Source organism: Suillus bovinus (assembly GCF_016758785.1).
Source record: "Suillus bovinus strain UH-Sbo-P2 chromosome Unknown EDB93scaffold_6, whole genome shotgun sequence".
Lineage (NCBI taxonomy): Eukaryota > Fungi > Basidiomycota > Agaricomycetes > Boletales > Suillaceae > Suillus > Suillus bovinus.
The window spans coordinates 278229-299108 of record NW_024542062.1 but is presented as its reverse complement, the minus strand read 5'-3'; the positions used below and the strand labels follow the sequence as shown (position 1 = coordinate 299108).

The following is a 20880-nucleotide window of genomic DNA, read 5'->3' as shown; positions in this document are numbered from 1 at the left end:
CGAAATTTACGAAATTTCCTCTTTAAGCGATTAAGGTGACAGGCACCGCACAGCCACCGGGCGGGTACGACCACATTTGATAGCCAAAGATAGTCCTTACATAAAGACTCCGTGCCAAGGTAACGTTTTCTTTTGCTGGCGACCGCCTCCGACGACGCCATCATGGGACTATCCTTGATGGAATCGCATCAAGTCACACCGGAACAAAGTACCCTCTGTCACCCTCATCTGGCAATTTTTTTTGCGTTGGATTATCTGATTATAATCTAACGGGGTATCCATGGGTATGGGCATGTGATTAATATCGTGTGGGAACTTGATTCCTGAAGATCTGTGCAAACAGATTATGCATAAATATTGCGCTCGCAAACCTAAGACGTGTTGCGTCCTAGATTCTCCCGCTATACCGTCGGGACTCACCTTATACACAAGCACCAACAGATCTAGACCCACTAGCAAAAACTACGCAATTTTTACAATGTGTGTATCCTATAGGTATATTAACAAGGTTGGTATATTATGCTTTGCATGTGTTGATTAGTTCAATTAATCCAGATTGCACCAGTCGACTCTGCCTTGAGGTCCATATTTCTTCTCGAGCCAGTCATTCGCAGCCTTGAAATGTCCATTGCCCAGAAAGCCCTTATGAGCACTAAAGGGCGAAGGGTGCTATTTCAGAAGTCAGTCGATATCACCATCAAACCCAAACATTCGAGGACGCACGGCACTAGTAAGAATCAAGTGTTTTATCTGGACATTCCTAGTCAGCGCTCGAACGCCACCGATTGGGCCTTGATGAGCTCACCTTGTTGAGTTTAGCCACACGCTTTGCGGCCCATGACCCCCAAGCCAAGAATACCACTCCACGCCCAATCCCGTTCATGTCGGTATCACCGCCGGACGAAAGATTGGCACCGCCATACTTGTCAACCACATCTACAACTTTGTCAGTAAATTCTTCCCAGCCCTTGCCGGAATGGGATCCTGCTTTGTTTGCCTTCACAGTAAGACAGGTGTTTAACATGAGGACACCATTATCAGCCCATGCTGTGAGGTTACTGATTAATATCCAGAAATCCATGTTAGTACATACATAATTCGGAACCATCCACCTTATCTGATGCTTACCCATGCTTAGGAGGTTCGAATTCGGGATACTCGGCCTTTATCTCAGCATAGATCTAGAAATGCAAGAATGAGGCGTGATCAATTACCAGTGAGAGATTGCGCACGTTTTTCAAGGAAGGCGGCACAGTGACGCCCTTGGGGACGGAGAAACAGAGGCCTAAAAGTCGCGTGACGCCCGTTAACCTGGGATAGAGAGCGGTATAGGAACGGCTCACCATGAGCTTGATTTAGACCGTGGTAGGGGTCCTGGCCAATGATTACGACCTTCACCTTTCCGAGGGGCGTATTAGACCACGCATAAATATCTTTTGCTGCTCACGGGGTTGAATTACTCGGTTGACTAGTTCTCTTCGCGAAAGGAAACATACGTGAAGGATATACTTTGAGATTTTTAACACTCTCGTCAGGGCCATGAACTCCTTCCTCCCACAAGAACTTCTTCAATGAGATAAAATACGGCTTTTTGATCTCTTCCTTTAGAAGTTTCAACCTGAAGAGTGGTTCGGCGTCAACGGAAAAATGATCAACACGGTGTCTTATCAGAACAGAACATAGCACGGCGTTGTTATGTGAACCGCCCGTACGTACCAACTCTTGCCCATGCATTCCGATTCCAGCTTTAGCAAATGTCTGTGATCCTGCGGAATTGATTCGATGTATTGAGACAGAGAGAAAGGTATAGCATTTAAACGCTGAACTCCGGCGACAGCAATTTTGGGAGAGTCAGGGCCTGACGACGAGGCGCCTAGCCTCAGTTTCTTAGCCGCGGGCTTTGCACTTTTGCAATCCTGTGTTCCAGATAGCATATCCATGAGAGTTCGTTGCCTTTTCAATGTGCCTGTGGCCTGTGTTGCGATCACTGTGGCATTGAGGGAGCCATCTTGTGATTTTGAACTAGGTGATTCGGAGTTTTTGTCCGCATTAGAAGTCGAAAGCACTGCAGTGTCAACATCTTCTAGGTAGACGACGCGTTGTTCATCGGACATGACGCTGGGAGGCTATGAAAGAGAGAAAAAAACGCGAGAGTCTAGTCCCACAAGCGGACGCGACATGAACCCCTTCCCGGGGGAGTCCCCATTTTAATTGCTAATTTTATGTAATACCATAACGGGCTTCGGTGTTTTTGTGCTTGTGCTTGTTTTTCTTCACTCGCCTGTATATTCGAAACGTGCCAAAATTGATAGTTTTGCCTTAGGATTTTCGCCAAACTGCCGCGTTCAAACTCTTCGCCTTCGCCGCCGTCTGCAAGAAATGCATCTGGGCGCGCGGATTTGTCCAGACGACAGTTCTTGAGTTCTAGACCTGCGAAACGTCACCTGGGCCCGTTTGGGGCCACGGTGGCAGCCGTTCAACCAGATCATACTAATGTGGAATTGAGTTCAACCTATCATGCAGGGTCTTCAAGGTAGGAACTATTCCAGCTCATCAAGTATAAGTAAGCTCACGCTGTGCACTCAATCCAGTGACCAGTCAAGTAGCGAAACAGCTGAGGAGGATTCGGATGATGAACCTCGTGATGTTCGAGGACGCCGTCCTTCCCAAAAGGGCCTGCGACGGGATGTTCGAGACGCTATCAGGAGAAAGCGGCACGCAACGTCTCCATCTCAACAGAGGTCTGGCCCCATACCTCTTGATTACTCCAACAACGGCAAGCAAATTGGTTCTTTGCCACGAAGAATGTCATTCACACGTTCGCGCTCGCCTCATCCACGGACATTCGACAATGCCACTAATGCAGCACACTCACCTTCTGGAGCTTCTTCATTTCCTCAGCGGCATAAACTACTTCCAGTTGTGCACACTCTATTGCCAGCAATGATCTCTGGCAGCCTTTCCCTCCCTTGGCTTGGGACTTGGACATTCTGCATGGATACTAGATATATGGGAGAATCACTCCTTCTCATCGGATCTTTAGCTTGTTTCAACAAAAAACTTTCTGATGACACTCATGACATCATTGACTCGTCAATGTCCACAGGTGAACATATTCTCCAAAGTTTTGTCTCAGTACTAATTTCCCACTGCAGAGATGTATGTTCTCATTATTATAGCTATGTTCTACATTATACGTGCGCACACTATACTACCGCAATTCAACGCTACTGCACCTACTGCACCAGAGTCTCGCCGTGCAACGTCCCCTCGTACTGAGACACGTGAAATTAGGCGCAGTGGCTCCCAGTTGAGCCCCACGATTAAACCGCGTTTCAGTTTCATTTGGATGAGTGTCCCTAAGAATTATAGGCATGTCCGTTTCCTAAGCGTTCGTGTTCACTGGAATGAACTTCCCACAGAGAGTCTCCGAACGATGGTGTTCTCACAGGGCTCCTACTCCCACCCATGATTGCACTAGCATTATTATACTCGGCCTTGCGGCAGGTCCACTCTCCTTCATCTGATCCCAATCTTCCTCCACCTCATTGGTTGATAGAAGCCCCCAGTGTACTCCATAACCCTCGATCACCTGATTCTGCTATCGATGCCCTCATACAATCTCGTCGTGGCCTAGTGGATTATTCCACAATGTGTTCGTTTATATTACTGGCCCAAGTATGCTCATCGTGGATCATTGAGACGCGCTATCGCGGACGTCCTAGCGTCCCTGAGGGAGAGCGGGGCTCTGTTCCTCGTAGTGAAATGCGTAGGACATGGCTTTACGTGCTCTTCACTTTCGGTATGACCATGCTGGCCATCACTGTTCGATATCTTTTTGCGCTGGCAGAGATTCCTATATGGCGAAGTGAATCAATTTTTTTTTTCGATTTTGCTGAGGAGATGTTTACACCTTGATTTCCCAGATATAAGCTATCTCGATATTGGCATCGGCTCATTGTTCTACCAACTTTGCTTATATAGTGCCCTTCGCCTAGCGCATGGTGGGTTCACGCTGGGTGAATTGGCCCTTGTCTGCTTTGGCGGGTTGTCCTTGGCTACGGAACTGCTGGGATTGACTAGAGCGAGGGTTTGTTGGGCTTTCGCCTCAAAATATCCATACTGACTTCGTTCTAAGATATGGCCGAAAACAGCACCATTCATCGAGACCTACCGCCTGCCAACGCCCCTATTGATTTTCCAGATCGCGTTGATCGCAGGTTCATTCATTACTGGCTTCCTACTTTCTCCTCTTCTCGCCCTATCACGGCATATCGCGCAACGACCGGTGAGGCGCCTTCGGCTTCCGCAGGAGAAGCAACAGCATCGACGAGCTCTCGCCGCGGGTTTTTATATGGGAACCATAACAATTGTAGTTGGCCTTATTGGTTCGTGGACATGGTGGAACCTCGGACGTAGAAATCCGTGGCTTTGGACTATCCTTTGGCTCCTTGAGGGGCGTAAGAAGTGGAGCCGACCCATGCTTCTTGCCTACTGGGGCCTTCTCGGAAGCATCAGCGTTGCCGGGTGGAACCGACAGTTATCGAGGTCCAGGCGGTACAGGCATAGAAACACGAGTGGGGGTACACAAGATAATGTGATCGTTCCATATGCTGTGAACTCGAATCAGAAACCACAAACGGAGATATCCTCATCCGCTCCCACTACTGCACTTGGGCTTACATTCCCCAACTTGGCTAATCTCTCTAATCTGTCCAATGGTTCGCAAGTTGCCACAGAATTGTTGGATGCCGCGGATAAGCACGTTCCTACGCTTGGTATCAACGCGAGACGCAAGTTCTTCCACGCATTGGCGGTTGTTATGTTTCTGCCCGGAGTAGCTGTTGATGTCAGTAGCCTTCTATCACCCATACTATCAGTAGTCTCACGAGTATGTCTAGCCCGCATTCACTCACTTGTCCTTCAGTGCAGCATTTGCGCTCTTTATCTTTGCAGAGTATGTTAGATACTTCGCCATTTATCCTTTCGGTGCGGCTGTGCACCTGTTCATGAACGAGTTCCTCGAGCAAAAGGACAGTGGAACTGCCATCCTCAGCCACTTTTATTTGCTTACTGGTTGCGCGGGCCCACTGTGGCTTGAAGAGTACGTCTTTGACCTAGATATAGTCTTCAGCAGGATCTAACTCATTGTAGGCCATCGCAGTTGCTACAATATACCGGTATCCTCGCTTTGGGTATCGGTGATGCTCTGGTTAGTTTCCTTTCCATTTTGGAAATCATCAATTAAATTGGACATCTTGTGTCAGGCATCTATTATTGGGAAACGTGTTGGTCGGCACCGTTGGTCGTCGACATCCTCTAAGACCTTAGAAGGTAGCGCTGCATTCGTGCTGTCCCTCGTGGGTTGCGCGTGGCTTTTAAGACTTTGCGGACTTACGGAAGAATTTTCGGTGAGTTCATCCGCTTCTGCTGTCCTTCAATCTAACGCAACCCTGAAACTGCAGACACTGCGCTATTTTATTGCGGTTGTTCTATCATGTGCACTTGAGGCCCTGTCAGACCAGAACGACAACTTAACTCTTCCGTTGTATATGTGGAGTTTACTTGTAGCGGTCGATGTATAGTGGGGTCGCCATACTTAATATCTTTTAGGATCGCGGACATAGTAATGGACACTTGCACCATCTTAATTTTCATTAATGTTTCAACTAAATTCGCAAAAAATAAAAAAAAAAGAATATAAATAAAAATGGAAGGGCTGGATTTGACTTAGTGGTTCCTGACGTCAAATGAGGCACGGGGTTGTGTTGGTGGGGCGCTTAGTAAGCATGCCAATAACCCTTCTTCGATGAAGGAGGCCAACTGCACAAACATTCCTCTCTACTCTACCATCACCACCGACGGCACTGGACGTTCTGTCATTGAGCTCCCTACTGGTGCTGTCGTTCGTGGATATTCTTAATTGCCTTATTTGAATTGTGCTTAAATTTCCATTTCAGTATCCTCCGGGTAATGACCACAGCTCCAATCAGTGATCGTCGCGTAGCTGTACCTAGTAATTGTTTCACGACTACCGAAAGAATACGGTGCATTCGTACTGCATAAACACCTCGAACTAATACCATGCAGTCCTCGATAATAACAGATACAACTTTAGATCCACTTCCATCACCTCTACCTCTCACAAAGCCCTTTTCTTTGCCATCAGCATTCCAAATGCCCATTCCACGTTTACCCAAGGTGAAGCAGCGAAGTCCTCGACTGCCGCGACCAGCAACTGCCTCTATGGCAGAGGGCACTCAATCATACCTACCCCCTGCGCCCCATGCGCCATGTTTACATGATAGTCGCATCCCCAGGAGCCTGGAGCCTTGTGTAAGTGTCTCTTCTGTATACACGTGGGGTCGATCCACCACTATGACAGATTTCTTTAAAGGATGTAGATAATACTCGAGGTGCCGATTCTTTATCCATGAAGTCATTCGAAGTACATCCTGTAGACATGGGTGTGTGCCTCCCCGTTTTGATTAGCGTAAATTCTGAGTCTCCTTTTAACAGTGTTGGCTCATTCAGCTCCATCTGGTAGTCCTTGTGAAACACTTGCGGCGGCGGCGAGTACTCCTTGCGATACCCGACCCGACATCGACGGAGCCGAGCACGACTGGGCTACCTTTATGACTGCCTACGCATTGGGTCAGTGGCATCCTCATCAAACGCCTCGTCATCCGCGTTCAATGATGTCTACTCCTATCATGCGAGAGGGCCCTCTGCGAGACAATTTTGCACTAAGACATGATGCTGCACCGATCATCGTCGAATCACGCCAGCCTTCGCCTCCTGCATCCCCTGCCTACCACACTTTTATTTCTTCCTCGTTTTCCAATGGCAATAGCAACGAGGCAGAGTTTATGCCCGCTCCAGAGAAAGCGGTGATGGTCCCTGATTTTCCCTCATTCATCTATCCTGACAAACTATTGTCAAAGATTACAACAAAGCCATCGTCGCTTAGCGGTCGCAGGTTCCGCAAGTCGTTCACAGATCTGCGACACGCAACAGGAGGGCAGCCAATGCATCTCCCTCTAGATGGGGCACAAACTTTTAGTATCAGTCCGGAAGCAACCGCCGCGGCTGCAACCATGCGATGGGCGGCAGCACGCGTTAATTTGTCTCCTCTTGCATTGCCTTCTCCTGAGCATGAACTAACAGACCCAATGCGAGGTGTACATGCAGCAATACCAGGATCACACCCGACTGCTAGTAGCCCCCCTGCCCATCCGACAACGCCCGGCATGTCTCGAATCCGCGCAGGCAGCTTCTGGGAGGGCACACAAGATGTCGAAGATGAATCAACTGTGCCTGCCCTACCTGGATCATTACCAAGAACACCCCTACGCCACATAAATGACGGAGAGCTATATGTGTCTCTTCCCCCACCAGCCTCTGTTCCACTGCAACGTAATTATTCACCTGAGCCGACAGAGGAGGGCGATTACTTCACCGCAGTCAGTACATCCGCTTCAGAATCATTTCCCATGACCCCCGACCCCGCTCAACTTTGGCAGGACTACGTAACCCACAGACGTGAATCCGGGCCAATGGAACTCAACGTTTGTACGGCACCACCCCTTCCACGAAGGATTTGCTTAACAAGGCAAACGTCTTCGCCCCTACCGGACAGCAACGGCCGAGATCGTGGTTTACCAGGCGGACGATCAGTGTGCGACTCAGTCAATAGTTTTCGTGCTGGACGGTCTGCGAAAGAAGAACAGATGTTCCTAGATCTTGGCTATTTGGCGCCGCCGAATCCTCCGGACGAACTCGAGCGAAGACGCGCTCTATACAAGTATATCCGTTTTCACCTTTGAAGGTCATCTCAGAGAGCATATGAAATAGGTTTAACCTCTGGAACACCGGCCCCGACATCAACTTCGATCGCATTGCACATCTGGTCAAACTTGTGTTCAATACGAAATGCGTTTACATATCCCTCATCGATGGCACAGAGCAGTGAGTATTGGTTGGAGGTCAACACGAAGTTGTTGGTAATCACCATTACAGATGGTTCAAATCACAGTGTATAGTGCTCAATTCCTGACATCCCCGTGTATCTCCAATTTTTGGCAGGTGGGATGACTTTAAAGCGCAGCGCAAGATTGACGTCCTTCTGTGCACATGCTATATTGCAAAGGTATGTTTTCTCTCTCTGAGAGCTCCAGTCTTACTGTCTGCAGGGGTGATGAACCGACTGTTATCTTGGACACAAAGTTAGATTGGCGGTTTGCTAAGAATGTTAGTGCACCTTGATGTGAAAGTCCATCTGAATATACTGAATGATGTAGCCTCTGGTTACCGGATTTCCAAACGTTCGCTTCTATGCTGCAGCTCCTTTGAGAACATCTGATGGATTCAACATTGGCAGGTAACTCAAATCACTATCTACATGACATGCCCAGTTGACATATCACGCATTCCAGTCTTTCTTTGATCGATGATTCACCGCGGCAAGATTTCGCCCCGCGTCAGCGACACACTCTGAAGGAATTTGCGGTACTTGAGTTCCAATTTAACAGTCCTGATTTTCTTAACACGGATTCTAGGCCGTTGTGATGCGTGAGATGGAATTATGGCGTGATAAGGTTAGCTAGGTTAGCTGTTGTACTTCCGCTCATGAACTAACTACCCCGACCCAGATCCAACTGCGCATACGAGACAAAATCCAGACCTCCGTGAGCACTGTCTGCCTCGGCACCATACGCTATACTTACTCGTCGCATCTCAGATGGAGCAATTTAGTCGAGAGTGCCTTGAGATCGACCAGAAAGATGCAAACATGGATGATGACCCTTACGCTAACGCGTCCATGGACAGAGTGTATGATCGTGCAGCCAGGCTTGTGAAGCGCACTTTAGATGTCGAGGAGGTGGTAGTCATGGATGTTTCACACTGCGAAGTGCTGGAAACTCTCAGTGCCGAAGCAACAATATCTGTTGTCATGCATCGCGGGGATCCACAATCCCGACCAACATCTCGCACACTAACGGCTGATGAATACCACAAGCTAAACGTGTTCTTTGATCAATACCCTGACGGCAAAATATCTGAAGGCATTTTACCAGTCTGCTTCCGCCCATTTATCCCGACGCACATACAGTATGCACTCAGTATGTCTTTTTCAATCTTGAGGTTGTTCTATTCCACTGATGATATTCGCTAGCTGTTCCTGTTTTCAACATCGACAAAAGGCCGTTTGCCTTAATTTGTGCTTACAATGCCACTGATTCATCACGACGATTTGTAAGGATTCAGCCAGTTCAGTGTAACACCTCCATCCTGACTTTATTCTCAGCTCGAGGGACACGAGCTGTCTTACCTTCGTGCTATAGGTTGGTCCCCCGAGTTTCGTCTCAACAATCACTGAGAAAGAATAGGTGTCATCATTCTCTCTGCTGTCCTCAAGAGGAGGATGATGCTAGCCGACCAAGCGAAGAGCTTATTTATATCCAAGTTTGGTGCATGCTTCGTTTTCATGGGTAACATTACTGATTCCTCTCAAAAGCATATCTCACGAACTTCGTACTCCTTTGCATGGGGTAAGGATTGACGTCTTTGCTGGCATGTCCTCTTCCTGATGGCTATGCGTAGATTCTCGCTGCAGCTGAATTACTTTCCGATACATCGTTAAGCCATAGCCAGACTTCGTTCCTGCACACCGTCCAGGCGTGTGGGACATCACTTGTTGAAACGGTGAACCATGTTCTTGACTTCACGAAACTTAGCGGCAACATGAAATCAGGTGGCGTGGACAATGTTATCACGAGGAGCATGTGAGTTGGGACAGGTTTCATGCATGCCGTTGTCGCTTATGGTTGACACATAGCGTGGATCTCGAGCAACTTGTTGAAGAGGCAATCGACGGATCATGGATTGGGTACTGCGCCCGTACATCTGCTATTCGCGAGTCGGAGATTGGGAGTGTTTATGCTCCAGCAATGGAACAGCGATCCTCGAGTGTTCTGGCTGCTCCAGCCTCTTCAAAGCACGTAGAGATCATTGTCGACATCGACCGACGAGAAGGCGTAAGTCCTCCAAGCTGTTTCGTTTTATTGACCGCTGACTGTCATGCAGGGATGGATTTTGAAGTGCGATAAAGGTGGTATTCGAAGGGTGTTGATGAACCTTTTTGGAAACAGCCTGAAGTTCACGACCGTAAGTATGATTAAACCCCTCTTACGAATGGTTCCTAATGACCGCTTAGGACGGTTATGTTCATGTATCTTTACGCCAAGTATCTGCGCCAAATGAGGAGCCTAGTATGGTGGAGTTATGTGTTAGTGATACGGGAAAGGTATTAAGCTGGGTGTGGTAGTTCGTTCAATGCTGACACTTGATACAGGGAATCAGCCAAAACTTTCTGAAGGTAACGGTCTTGCCAGACCAGCAGTCATTGTTTACTAACAAGGAGTTCAGAACCACTTGTTCCATCCCTTTTCCCAGGAGAACCCTCTACAAGCTGGGACAGGTTTAGGCCTTGCGATTGTCAACAGCATCGTCCAATCTCCAAGCGTGGGCGGAAAGGTGGAAGTATCCAGCGAAGAAAACGTCGGTACCGATATCAAGATCACTTTCCAAGCAGAAAATCTGGAAGATGGTGCAAGTGCTCTTCAAACTCCTTTTATGTTTGATGGTGTTATCCCCACCGTCACGTTCCTCGGGTTCAAGCAGAAGAGCAAAGGTGTTCAGATGCTCAGTGATGTGCTTCGCAAGTACCTCCAAGACTGGTGGGGATTCAGAGTGCAGACTGACGGAGGTGAGTTGAGCGATATCGTGATCATAAACGAAGACTCGTCGCCTGTTGTTACCGCTCTTGAGAAAATGGACTACCGTCGGTCGTTCATCATCTTGTCTTCAAGTAGAGGTAGCCCGAGGGTCATGGGGATTTGCAGTTCCTACGAGAACTTGGGTGGTTTTTGTCGCATCGTTCACAAACCAGGGGGGCCTTTCCGATTGCGCGCTGCGCTGAAACAACTACTTCGAGCCAGGCAAAGACGTCAACAACGTCTGCCAAGCTTCGCCAGCTCAATGACCGGGGTTTCAGATGATAGTATCTCTCTGCACTCCTCCATGCTTACAGACGATCTATCGAGTCCAGACCGGCATCGCCGGGCGAGCATTGATTGGGGTTCACACAGTCGCTCAGCTCTCGCATTTCCTAACTCACCACCTGAAATGCCTGCATCGCCGGATGTTGAGGAAGCGTCATCTTCTGCGGAGAATACTGAGTCTGAAAGCACATCCTCAAGCATGTCAAACTCAACAGTAACCATCGGTACGGATGGGATACTCCTGGAGTCATCAATCCGGACACTGGATTTAAATCGCCCTCGTCCGAAAGTTTTGGTGGTTGAAGACAACAACATTTTGCGAAACTTACTGTGCGTGACTGAAGTTCAGTTTATTTGCTACGACTGATATGCTCATCTCCCAGTATCAAGTGGTTGATGAAGAAGGTGAGGTCACCTACTTGGTAGCCCAATTAGCTCACTTATTTTTACAAGGGATTTGAATATCGCGAGGCAGTCGACGGTCGGCAGGGAGTCGACACATTTGAATCTGAAGGGCCATTTGAGTAGGACTATATTTTCTATGTGGTTACAACTGGCTCATTACTCAAAACCAGCGTCGTTCTTCTTGATCTGTCCATGCCCATCCTTGATGGTGTGCTCAGTGTCTGACTCGTTGAAAGATTGTTCTCACATTTTTCATAGGGCTGGGTGCCACGATCGAGATTCGCCAGCTTGAAAAAGCTCGAGAAAGTCGGCAGCCAAGCGTCATCCTAGCTTTGACCGGAATGTCATCCCTCGAAGACAAACGCAGGGCGTTTGAGGCTGGCATGAGCGGATAGTACGCATGGTCGAATTTCTCAAACCTCCCACTAATTCACATTTCATTCTCACCAGTCTTGTCAAGCCCGTAGCATTCAGAACGCTCGAAGAGATGTTCCGCAAGATAGGGCTCTCGTGACCACTCATGCAAATCTGTCTGCCCATCTACAGATTTGCTTCACGTATATACCTTACACCGCCTAATGGCATAACCACACGATCGCATGATATCCACGTTCCTCTGATCATACCGACAATTGTTTTCGTTCAGCTTTTTCACACAGCAGCACGCCCCAACTTCACATCCTTCCACTTACTGATTGCACGTTTCAATTTTTGTTTGAATTGGTGATTATCTAGACCATGTATTATGTCAAGGCAGTGTGTTACAATTGAATGCGGTGCATTTCGTTTTTTTGTAGATCAGTCGTTTCTTGTGTCACCAGTATCTGTGAAACCCGTAATCGTCGAAGTGACGCTCAAAGTATGGTGAGGATGGCGAGGTATCTTCCTCACAGGGCCAGAAACAGAAACAGACTTTTTAACGCACTACCATTGTGCTTTTAACTGGTAGGACCCTTGACCTACATGGATGATGGAGCGGCATCTCTCGTACTCTTCGGCGTGTGATGGTCATTGCTATAAAACAACGACACGTCGAAGATATGCAAGTAACCAGTGATGGATTGAGTACGTTAGATTTCATTCCGCTGCGAATTCTTGTGTCAAGGTATCAAAAAGATGGCCGCAAGTCTACCACTATCACCTGCTGTCTTCTGACGCTACATATAATCGAAAACGTAACATGAAGAGTGAAGAGCAAAGAATTACTGGTCGACGTCCTTCACAAGTCAGTGAAGGAACGCCTCTCAAAGCTGGCAGATAACAGTTCGATCCAGATTCCAAATTGGTATGCCAAATCAATGGAAGATGTTTCGGTTTTGAGGGCAGCTTACGCCCAAGTTGACCATTGATTTAGATTTTCATAGTGCGGTGGGGACTATCTTTCCTGCTAAGCGAGTTGAAAAAGAAACGACGTCAAAGGCAGCTCACCTGCGAATGATAGATGCCAACGATATGATTGGCACAGGGAGACTCATATAGCGCGACGTTCGCAACGTGTTTCTGCATGGACGCTCTCGCAGTTCATGTCGCAGTATGGCATGGCGCATTTTTTGCATTTATATGTACCCTTGTACCCGCACACGGAGCATAAAAGACGTGGGGGCAGTTGAGGGGGAGGAGCAGCACCTGTTAAATATGTTGGAATGTTGGAAGGAAGATTTGCTATGCGCTGGGGATGTTGTTGATATGTAGGATGAGTGAGTGTGGGCAAATAGATGAACTAACCGATTCCTCAATCAAGGTAGCAAAATTCTTGCGATATAGGAGGGCGGTTCGAACTTTCATGGACGACTTTTTCTTCTTCGCATTAGGGTCATTCAAATGACGTTTATCAGAAACGATCTGGCGGACGCGATTCTTCCCGGTTATGGCACCCTCGTCAGTATCGTCGAAGGTGATTGAAGGCTCTGTATAATTGGAACGCTGTAGAATGTTTAGGGATGACAATGACAGGCATATTTGAGCTGTTACCTCAAGCTCTTCAAGATGGCGTTTCGTCCGTTTTGTAATTATATCTGAAGCAAGTGTCTGCTTCGTAGCATTGACATGTCTCTGGGCTTTAGTGGGATGAAAAGTAAACAAATTTTGATAAGACAGTCAAGCATACCTTGCTCTCTTGCTCTCTTGGGTGCCATGAAAGTCGGCTGCTGAGCGCTGAAGCGTCAAGCAGATTCTCTCAGTAACGTGATATATAAGTCTTTTCTGGGATAATTCTTTGCAAAAAAGAATAATAAATATTGAGACCCGTAGGTCTACCACTCCGGGAAAGCGTGTCATCCTTGTGCAGGGGCCATGCTAATCTTCTCTGTATCGTTCCAATTTTTCGTATGTCACCCCGAAGGGGACAATGACTTGTGTTCCAGCAAGAGGCACGTCGATGGAACTTTGTATTTGCAAGGGATGGCGGGGTGGCTGATTACTTGAAATAGAAGGTGGGACATTCTATGAAGGGAAATGGTTTCTCACAGTGACTGGCGATACAGCAAACTGATTGCACCATGTTTCACGAACGACTTCTCCTACCAACACTCCTTTCTCCACGTCCCCAGTAACGACTCATCGACCGCCTTTGATGAATGCAACTGCCCGCACTTTTTCCGTGTGAACTTGCATCCTCCGTGTTGGTCACGGCAGCAGTGGCGTCACAGTTACGCTCCTTTTGCTCCATCACTGTCGTGTTGACCTAGACAAGAACCAGACAATTACGTTATAATCAAGACGCATCTGTCATTATACTCCCTCATGCACCTTAGCTGGCTACTAAACACGATCGATGGGCAACTTTCCATATCTATGCCACTGAAACCATTGCTACATCCAACATACAAGAACGTTCTATACATACACTCATCGTACTCATAAACACAGCACACCTCGGTTCACTTTCAAACAAAAAGCCACCGTCCCAAACCATCTGCCCACGCTGAAAGATCTGCTGTCGCCTTACCAGCAAAAGTACCGCGCAATGATTCGACAGCTCCAGCATGGACCTCGCTGTCACCAGGCAATTCGGGGGGCGTCGCCAGCAGTTGAGGCTGGTTGTATGGCGAGAGGATGCCCAGACCGCTTCCGCCGACTGACGTGAGGTAGGGCACGAAGCTGTCCTTGGATAATGATGTCATCAGTTCGCGAAGACTGGATTCCGAGAGATCTTGAGAGCGAGTAAATGAGTGAAGATCAAGCATTTGTAGAGGGTGGGTACTCACCATCAGGGACGAGCGTTACTGCACAACCTCCACCTCCGGCACCAGTAAGTTTTGTACTAAGTGCATATTGAGGGGATGCAGTCTTGGATCGGATGGCTTCGAGAGATGGATGTGATACGCCAAGTTTCACAAGGTACCCATGGTTCTCATCGATGAGAGCCTGAAAAAGTATATTTTCTGAACATTCTATAAACGAACAAAGAAGAGGAACGTACTGATAGAGCTGACAGCAGGGTTTGCCGTGATAAGTGGGGATCCGCGAGCGCACGCTGTGCCTCGTCACTTATGTGTTGTATTGCATTAAGCAGGCCGTTGACAAACTCGGGCTCTTGCTCCTTCAATGCAGTCACACCAGCCACTAATTGCTTTGTGTTCCTCGGTACCCTCGAGTCCGTCAAGAGGAATCTGAGAGATTTGAAACTGCAAAGCAAGAAATCAAATCAGTAATCCATCAACAAACGCCAACAGTACTAAACATACCCCTGAATGGGGGTCATGCCCTCTTTTCTACCGAATCCTGGTCTGGTATACGAAAGTGCGCCACCAAATACCGATACAGAGTTATCTACGCCACTGGGGTTGCCGTGCAAAATTTTCTCGCTTACGAATGCCCATCGGTTGACCTCCTCAGCAAGTGCTGGCGGTATTGCACGCCGACCCTCGTGAGAGACATGAACGTGACCATCGGTGGTAGGGGCGGGCGGTGCTGGGAGCTGGATACGGGAGTACAAAAGCAAAAGAGCGGTGGCTGCGCAGGCGGAGAATGATGCTGAGGAACCGAGGCCTGCGCCGACAGGAAGCGTGGCGCGAACGGAGAAGTTAAAGGATGGTCTAACGACTTTTGATAAATCATTGAATAAATTTTAGGCAGCAGAGGGCTTACCTTTTCCCGCCATGTGCCATGATCATGTACATGTACAGAAACGCAATACACGCCTGTCGCGCACTCGCTTGTGCAAGAACTTCGGGGGATAATGCACGAGTAGTAATCGCATCAACGAGCTTGTGGTCCAGACTGTCCGAATGGAAATCACCAACTCGCACTGGAGTAACTGCATCCCAAGGGAGGTCATCCACTTCCCACTCTTGCGTGAAGCTATCGATATCGATGAAGTGCACGCTGACTTTACCATCGTGACGAGGTGTCGTAACGCCATAGCACCGGAGATCTACGCTTGCAGCCACTGCTGTCTAAAAGTACCTATTAATGCGCGCAGAGTAGATGGTAAAAGAGCAAACTCACGACACCATGCACGACAGCATGTTCACCGAATAGAATGACTTTTCCAGGTGCACTGACGAACCACTCTCTGTTCTCGTTGTACTCTGCCGTGCGTTCCGCAGACCCGTTGAACGCAAGTTTCTGTACGGCACGAGAGATCGCAGTGCCCTCTGAAGGGATCGTCCGAACATAGCATTGGTGCAAGTCCCCGCCTGCGGTGAGAGTGATTGCGCCAGCCTCCAGAAGAGCACGTTCAAGGTCATCGAGAAGGTCAGCTGGGTCTTCAATACCAACGCAAAGTCGAATCAAGTCTTCTGGCAGGCCCCGCGCAGCGCGGGTAGCAGGGTCAATGGACGCATGTCTGACGGTATATCGATAAAATGATCGAGGAAAATAAGACAAACGTAACATACGACATGACACATGGCATGCTGATTAGCGAATTGACGCAACCAAAGCTGACGCTAATGCCCCAAAGACGTGTCGCACCAACGATGCGCTCACTCAGAGCCTTGTCACCAGTAGTGAAACTGAGGACAGCGCCATATCCGTCTGCAATTCGCTCATGTACATCACGGTCGGGGTGTTCTGCGAGACCGGGGTAGTGGACTTTAAAACCAAGGCGATCGAGCATCTGAGCCACAAGCATCGAAGTAGCTTGCTGGCGATCCATGCGAATGGCAAGGGTCTTCGATCCTCGTAGAAGGAGGAAACAGTCGAATGGGGTAAGTGCATTGCCAGCAGCATTAATGACGAATCCCATTTGCTGATTCGGATAAGAAAAGGAGTTCAAGCAAAGGATAAATCGCATACCTTGGCAAGGTCATCCCTGTTGCAGGTAATTACACCGGCCATAAGGTCATGATGGCCACTTAGATATTTGGTAGCGCTGTCGTACACGATATCTGCGCCATGCTCGAGAGGGCGTTGCAAGTAGGGACTCATCATGGTATTATCGACGACGATGACAGCGTTGGGGGCACGTTCCTTGATATCGGCAGCTATGCGGGCAAGATCTACTATTTTGAGTAGAGGGTTAGTTGGACTCTCGAGGAGAACCATAGCAGTCTTTTCAGGATTAATGTAAGGAAGAAGAGTGTCAGGTTTGGTGGTGTCTACATGATGTACGGTGACGCCACCGTGTGTTTTGAGATAAGCAAGTATGCGGTTAGTACCGCCGTAAAGGTCATCCCCTGCGATGACTTCATCGCCAGGCTTGAGTATACGCAAGATAGTATCGAGGGCGGCCATGCCAGAAGATACAGCAAAAGCATGAGCAGCAGATGATATCTTGGCAAGATGATGTTCTAGGGTAAAATAAGATCATTAGTGAGCACACGATCATCAAGATGACACCAACCTAAATGACTGCGTGTTGGATTTCCACTGCGAGTGTAATCATACTGTCCGTTAACACCTTTAAAAGTAGCGGTTTGGTATATTGGTACAGAGCTAGAACCATATTGATCCTTTTGAGAAGGATTCTCCACTGTAGCGCAGAGGGTCGAGAACCGGTAAGGCTGGCGAGGCCTGTAAGGGGTTTCTGGCTCTGGTGTTGGAAGGTCTTGTGCGAGCATTTGGGGATTGCTCAAAGTCATCGTGAAATGGGGTCAGGGAGAGAAAAGTGAGCAACAGCACCCAGCTATGAATCTGATCTATAAGACCACTTTCATCACGTGCCTCCTGTATTTTCCTTATTCGGTACCGAATTCATCATTTTTCTATATGGCGTGCTTGGGGCGCTTGTTGTCAGCTGTCAGCAAGTCAGCTAGTCTGTCAGTCTGAGCTAGACTGCATATGACCAGCCCGGTGGGATACTAGGATACCGTCGGACTTAGTGTTGTTAGCAAAACTCGTTCTGCCCGGTCCTCACGCGAAGTTTGACTCGATGTCTAATTTTCCTTTCCCTCAATCATTGGGACTGAGATAAACTACGACATATTTTGTACTATGGATATATGATTTTCTGTTCTTCGTTTCTAGTCCGAGCCTCTTCATTCCTTGCAAGTTTCACGATCAATTCTACAGTCAAAAGCAAAGCCAGAGCCCCAACACACCTGTAGTACTTTAGAGCCTGGAGCAACTTGTTGTTCGAGACGGCCGATCTACCATCTTGCATGATGATCGATGATCGACGATCTCCTAAAATCAATTACGACTGCAAGGTGAACACGATAGTGGCAGTCGTGTACCGTGTACTCGCGCGAGAACCGTCAGCCCAGAACGAATTCTGAACCCAGTCGTGAACCAGCTTTCGGGGCTCACGGATAGCCGTGAGAGCTGCAATACACATAAGAAACGAGCCCCCAAGACTTGCGACGGATAAATCAGCACAGTAAATAATCACCGCGGACGTACCTCGTTCTTGCACCACCACCGAATTTTCTGCTGAGGGAATACGCTGGTTTCGCCTTTGCTTCTCCTCTACGGAGATCTGATCCAATGAAAAGGAGGGAGATTCTGATATTGCCCTGTGGCAATGAGACCTTTATCCGCAGGACGAGGATTCATACTTCGAGCGATGAGAGATGGCAGACTGTAAGCCGATTGCTTACCTGAGTTAGCATCACCTTGCTTGTGCAAGGTCATACTTATACCGACTTGATAATTCTGCAGATCGTCTACATGCACAAATAACGGGAAATCCCGAATGATTCTCTTTTGTCACCACTTGTTAACTTCTGGCCCGCTCTTAAAATCGTCAAGCTGGACTACAAAGCACGATTACAGCCTGAGGATAGGTCCCCATAGACCAAACTTGTCGCAACGGTCCATGTAAAAATGCCAGTAATAAAGTAAAATTCCACGGACAATCTAAGCAAGGTCATCGCCAGCAACGACGCCTAGTGCAATAACTTGTAGATAATAAATGGGATTAAAAAGTGTGTCTGATATAATTTCAAAGCCGAATGTACTACAACACCTTGCAACGAGGAGACCGATGACTGAAGCTCATCTTTGGATAGACATGGCAGTTTTTAATCATCATCTCATTCTGAACATGCATGTTCGGGCCAATGCTGACATAAACTGATTTTGCATACACGTGACTAGACGCGTCGCGATCGAGCTTGTTTATTTCATGGCAGTGCTGATTTAATCGTAAGGCAGAGTATAAGAACAGCAGGCCCGCGAGATATACCTCCCATTTCCTGTCCTCTATTTACGTGCATTACTTTCTTCACGACTTATTCTCAACTTCAACTCGCCTTACAACATGATTTCCGCTATCTTCGACAGTGCCGCCCATGTCACCGTCGCTGGGTGCCTCGGAGCCTTCTTTTTCAAACATACTGTGGTGGATCGCACGACCAAGGCCGTCAAAGAAGCGGAGAACATAACCGCTGGCCTTGTCATATCCGAGCTATGTATCTCTGTCGCGGCCCTAGTTCTAGCTTCCCACAGGACCGCCCACATAATCCTCAGTAAAGAAGCTCAATCCCCTCCGAAGCACAATTTGGCCGAGCTCAACGCGCCTCTCATCTGCAAGAAAGTATCTGATATCTCTACTGCATCAAAATTAATTTCATCAAATCCAATTTTAACCGAATCTTGCAGCACTAGTACGCCATGCCTGTTAACTTCACCGAACCCCATTGCAAACGACTCCGACTACTGTACTTCGCCATCTACATGTTCAACACTATGCACGCCAATACTGCCGCCCTCACCTGTTCAGAATGCCAAGCGCCTCTCAATCGATTCCGACACCACTCTTGCTGACCACGATAATGATTTCGTGAGGGATCTCTCTGACGCAGACATTCAGGAAAGCACTTGTCCCCAGGTATGAAGTCGTACAGTCGCCTCAGCTTTGTCGCTTAATGTTTGAATTGTTGTAGGACGACGATGACTTGACTGGACCCTCTCCGAGTCAGCGGATGCAGCTCCAGCCGATCATCCCAGAGGACGGACCCCTGACGACCACCGACATTTCGCTTCTTGTAGACGCTTCGACTCAAGCGACCACAACGCCCTTTCTCGGCAGCATCATGCCTCAGATTGTCTCCCCTCAGCTGAAACCCCCAGATACGAAACGGCATCGGAAATTCCGCCCGGGCAGAGACAAGGTATGGACATTCTTTGTGAAACAAAGTGCCGCACTCATTGTTTTGTTAGCATGCGTCTAGATCCAAACGCGTGGTCGCTGTCCGTGGCAGCATCGAACGCGCTTACGCTAAGCAACAAGTGGAACACACTGCTATCATAGGTGAGTGATTTTTGGTAACGTCCACTTTGTTTGTTGACCTAAAGTAGATCACCTTGAACAACTGCACAACGATCTCCTCGCCGACCAAACCGCCATTATCGACGGCTGGGCAGCTTCCATGTCCCAGCTTGGACTCACCTCTGCGCTGTCGCCTGCCTCACAGCCTCTGCACCGGAATACGCCCAACCCAGGAATCTCGATCGACATTATTCAAGACTGACATCTTTACTATGCACATCGCTACTCCTCAGGTCCCCTACGACCAAATACCGAAGACTGCAATGGCCTCCCTCGCTGTCCCCTATGACCTGGAGCTTCAATGCCCGCGAGGTTGAAGGCCACCGCTGGCCGCGCACGATCTATCTCTCCGTGCCGCCTGGATATCTCTGCAGTCTTCGATGTCGGATGTCCCCTACGACCGAATCCGACACAACCGCAACTAGATGACGGCCTCCTTGTCTCACGATTTGGAGTTGAAGGCCACACCCGCGGCTCCCATCAATCTATCTCAAGCTTCTTCTCTTATCTTCGCCATCATGTAAATGGCTCGATGTATCTCTTTTGTCTTTGTATTTCTCTTACCGGTATCTACTTGGCAGATCATGGACCGCCTGTGACTTATGGACGCATCTTCCTTTTATTGATATGTACTCGACAGACGTTAGACTGCTCATTTCTTTTGTAACATGTAGGCACGATTTCTCTTGTTTCTTTTATCTCTTGGCAATTTTTCCATATTTTCGTATATGTACGACAAATGTATGATGACCAGTA

The 20880-nt window shown here is 48.2% G+C and overlaps 5 protein-coding genes across 5 annotated transcripts; 2 read left to right on the top strand and 3 right to left on the bottom strand.

Moving 5' to 3' along the window:
- Window positions 1-277: 277 nt before the first annotated feature.
- Window positions 278-2193, bottom strand: EDB93DRAFT_1122391 (uracil-DNA glycosylase-like protein). The gene is made up of 8 exons (XM_041448592.1): window positions 1717-2193; window positions 1497-1618; window positions 1344-1439; window positions 1233-1285; window positions 1129-1181; window positions 806-1058; window positions 724-750; window positions 278-669 (listed from the first exon to the last, which is right to left on the bottom strand). Exons 1-8 carry the CDS (start codon window positions 2112-2114, stop codon window positions 547-549), a joined length of 1125 nt encoding a protein of 374 aa, XP_041311697.1. The 5' UTR covers window positions 2115-2193; the 3' UTR covers window positions 278-546.
- Window positions 2194-2517: 324 nt separating this feature from the next.
- On the top strand, window positions 2518-11982 carry EDB93DRAFT_1246456 (Fph type histidine kinase; the record flags this gene model as incomplete). The annotated part of the gene is made up of 35 exons (XM_041452450.1): window positions 2518-3106; window positions 3156-3395; window positions 3452-3868; window positions 3927-4090; window positions 4139-4849; window positions 4902-5104; window positions 5155-5212; window positions 5268-5411; window positions 6091-6336; window positions 6398-6467; window positions 6520-7804; window positions 7855-7968; window positions 8020-8036; window positions 8086-8149; window positions 8193-8250; window positions 8301-8380; window positions 8436-8508; window positions 8559-8597; window positions 8652-8687; window positions 8741-9122; window positions 9176-9255; window positions 9308-9344; window positions 9390-9465; window positions 9518-9551; window positions 9604-9785; window positions 9839-10037; window positions 10087-10167; window positions 10217-10306; window positions 10355-10378; window positions 10429-11393; window positions 11447-11468; window positions 11517-11587; window positions 11639-11676; window positions 11727-11862; window positions 11919-11982. The coding sequence occupies 35 exons, from the start codon at window positions 2518-2520 to the stop codon at window positions 11980-11982; spliced, it is 7089 nt and encodes a 2362-aa protein (XP_041311696.1).
- Window positions 11983-12769: 787 nt separating this feature from the next.
- On the bottom strand, window positions 12770-13845 carry EDB93DRAFT_737696 (uncharacterized protein). Its single transcript, XM_041457278.1, has 5 exons — window positions 13576-13845; window positions 13440-13525; window positions 13194-13391; window positions 12897-13137; window positions 12770-12843 (listed from the first exon to the last, which is right to left on the bottom strand). The coding sequence occupies exons 1-4, from the start codon at window positions 13601-13603 to the stop codon at window positions 12940-12942; spliced, it is 510 nt and encodes a 169-aa protein (XP_041311695.1). The 5' UTR covers window positions 13604-13845; the 3' UTR covers window positions 12770-12843; window positions 12897-12939.
- A 146-nt stretch (window positions 13846-13991) lies between these two features.
- On the bottom strand, window positions 13992-17512 carry EDB93DRAFT_1122319 (Cys/Met metabolism PLP-dependent enzyme-domain-containing protein). The gene is made up of 9 exons (XM_041448591.1): window positions 17257-17512; window positions 16710-17203; window positions 16310-16662; window positions 15918-16257; window positions 15558-15865; window positions 15155-15505; window positions 14890-15094; window positions 14675-14834; window positions 13992-14619 (listed from the first exon to the last, which is right to left on the bottom strand). The coding sequence occupies exons 1-9, from the start codon at window positions 17492-17494 to the stop codon at window positions 14354-14356; spliced, it is 2715 nt and encodes a 904-aa protein (XP_041311694.1). The 5' UTR covers window positions 17495-17512; the 3' UTR covers window positions 13992-14353.
- A 1528-nt stretch (window positions 17513-19040) lies between these two features.
- EDB93DRAFT_1122311 (uncharacterized protein) lies at window positions 19041-20506 on the top strand. The gene is made up of 4 exons (XM_041448590.1): window positions 19041-19683; window positions 19739-19966; window positions 20016-20106; window positions 20154-20506. The coding sequence occupies exons 1-4, from the start codon at window positions 19114-19116 to the stop codon at window positions 20324-20326; spliced, it is 1062 nt and encodes a 353-aa protein (XP_041311693.1). The 5' UTR covers window positions 19041-19113; the 3' UTR covers window positions 20327-20506.
- Window positions 20507-20880: the final 374 nt, after the last annotated feature.

Bases quoted from the DNA above. Each gene is read 5' to 3' on its own strand.
- EDB93DRAFT_1122319 (XM_041448591.1), bottom strand. From the start codon at position 17,494: ATGACTTTGAGCAATCCCCAAATGCTCGCACAAGACCTTCCAACACCA. The intron at 15,866-15,917 runs GTGAGTTTGCTC...AGGTACTTTTAG, and splicing joins ATGCTGTCGTGCATGGTGTC to ACAGCAGTGGCTGCAAGCGT. The intron at 15,095-15,154 runs GTATGTTTAGTA...CTTGCTTTGCAG, and splicing joins GGCATGACCCCCATTCAGGG to TTTCAAATCTCTCAGATTCC.
- EDB93DRAFT_737696 (XM_041457278.1), bottom strand. From the start codon at position 13,603: ATGGCACCCAAGAGAGCAAGAGAGCAAG. The intron at 13,392-13,439 runs GTAACAGCTCAA...AACATTCTACAG, and splicing joins GCCATCTTGAAGAGCTTGAG to CGTTCCAATTATACAGAGCC. The intron at 13,138-13,193 runs GTTAGTTCATCT...CAACATCCCCAG, and splicing joins CTACCTTGATTGAGGAATCG to CGCATAGCAAATCTTCCTTC.
- EDB93DRAFT_1122311 (XM_041448590.1), top strand. From the start codon at position 19,114: ATGATTTCCGCTATCTTCGACAGTGCCGCCCATGTCACCGTCGCTGGG. The intron at 19,967-20,015 runs GTATGGACATTC...TTGTTTTGTTAG, and splicing joins TCCGCCCGGGCAGAGACAAG to CATGCGTCTAGATCCAAACG. The intron at 20,107-20,153 runs GTGAGTGATTTT...GACCTAAAGTAG, and splicing joins GGAACACACTGCTATCATAG to ATCACCTTGAACAACTGCAC.
- EDB93DRAFT_1122391 (XM_041448592.1), bottom strand. From the start codon at position 2,114: ATGTCCGATGAACAACGCGTCGTCTACCTAGAAGATGTTGACACTGCA. The intron at 1,619-1,716 runs GTACGTACGGGC...ACCACTCTTCAG, and splicing joins GAATGCATGGGCAAGAGTTG to GTTGAAACTTCTAAAGGAAG. The intron at 1,440-1,496 runs GTATGTTTCCTT...CCCCGTGAGCAG, and splicing joins TCTCAAAGTATATCCTTCAC to CAAAAGATATTTATGCGTGG.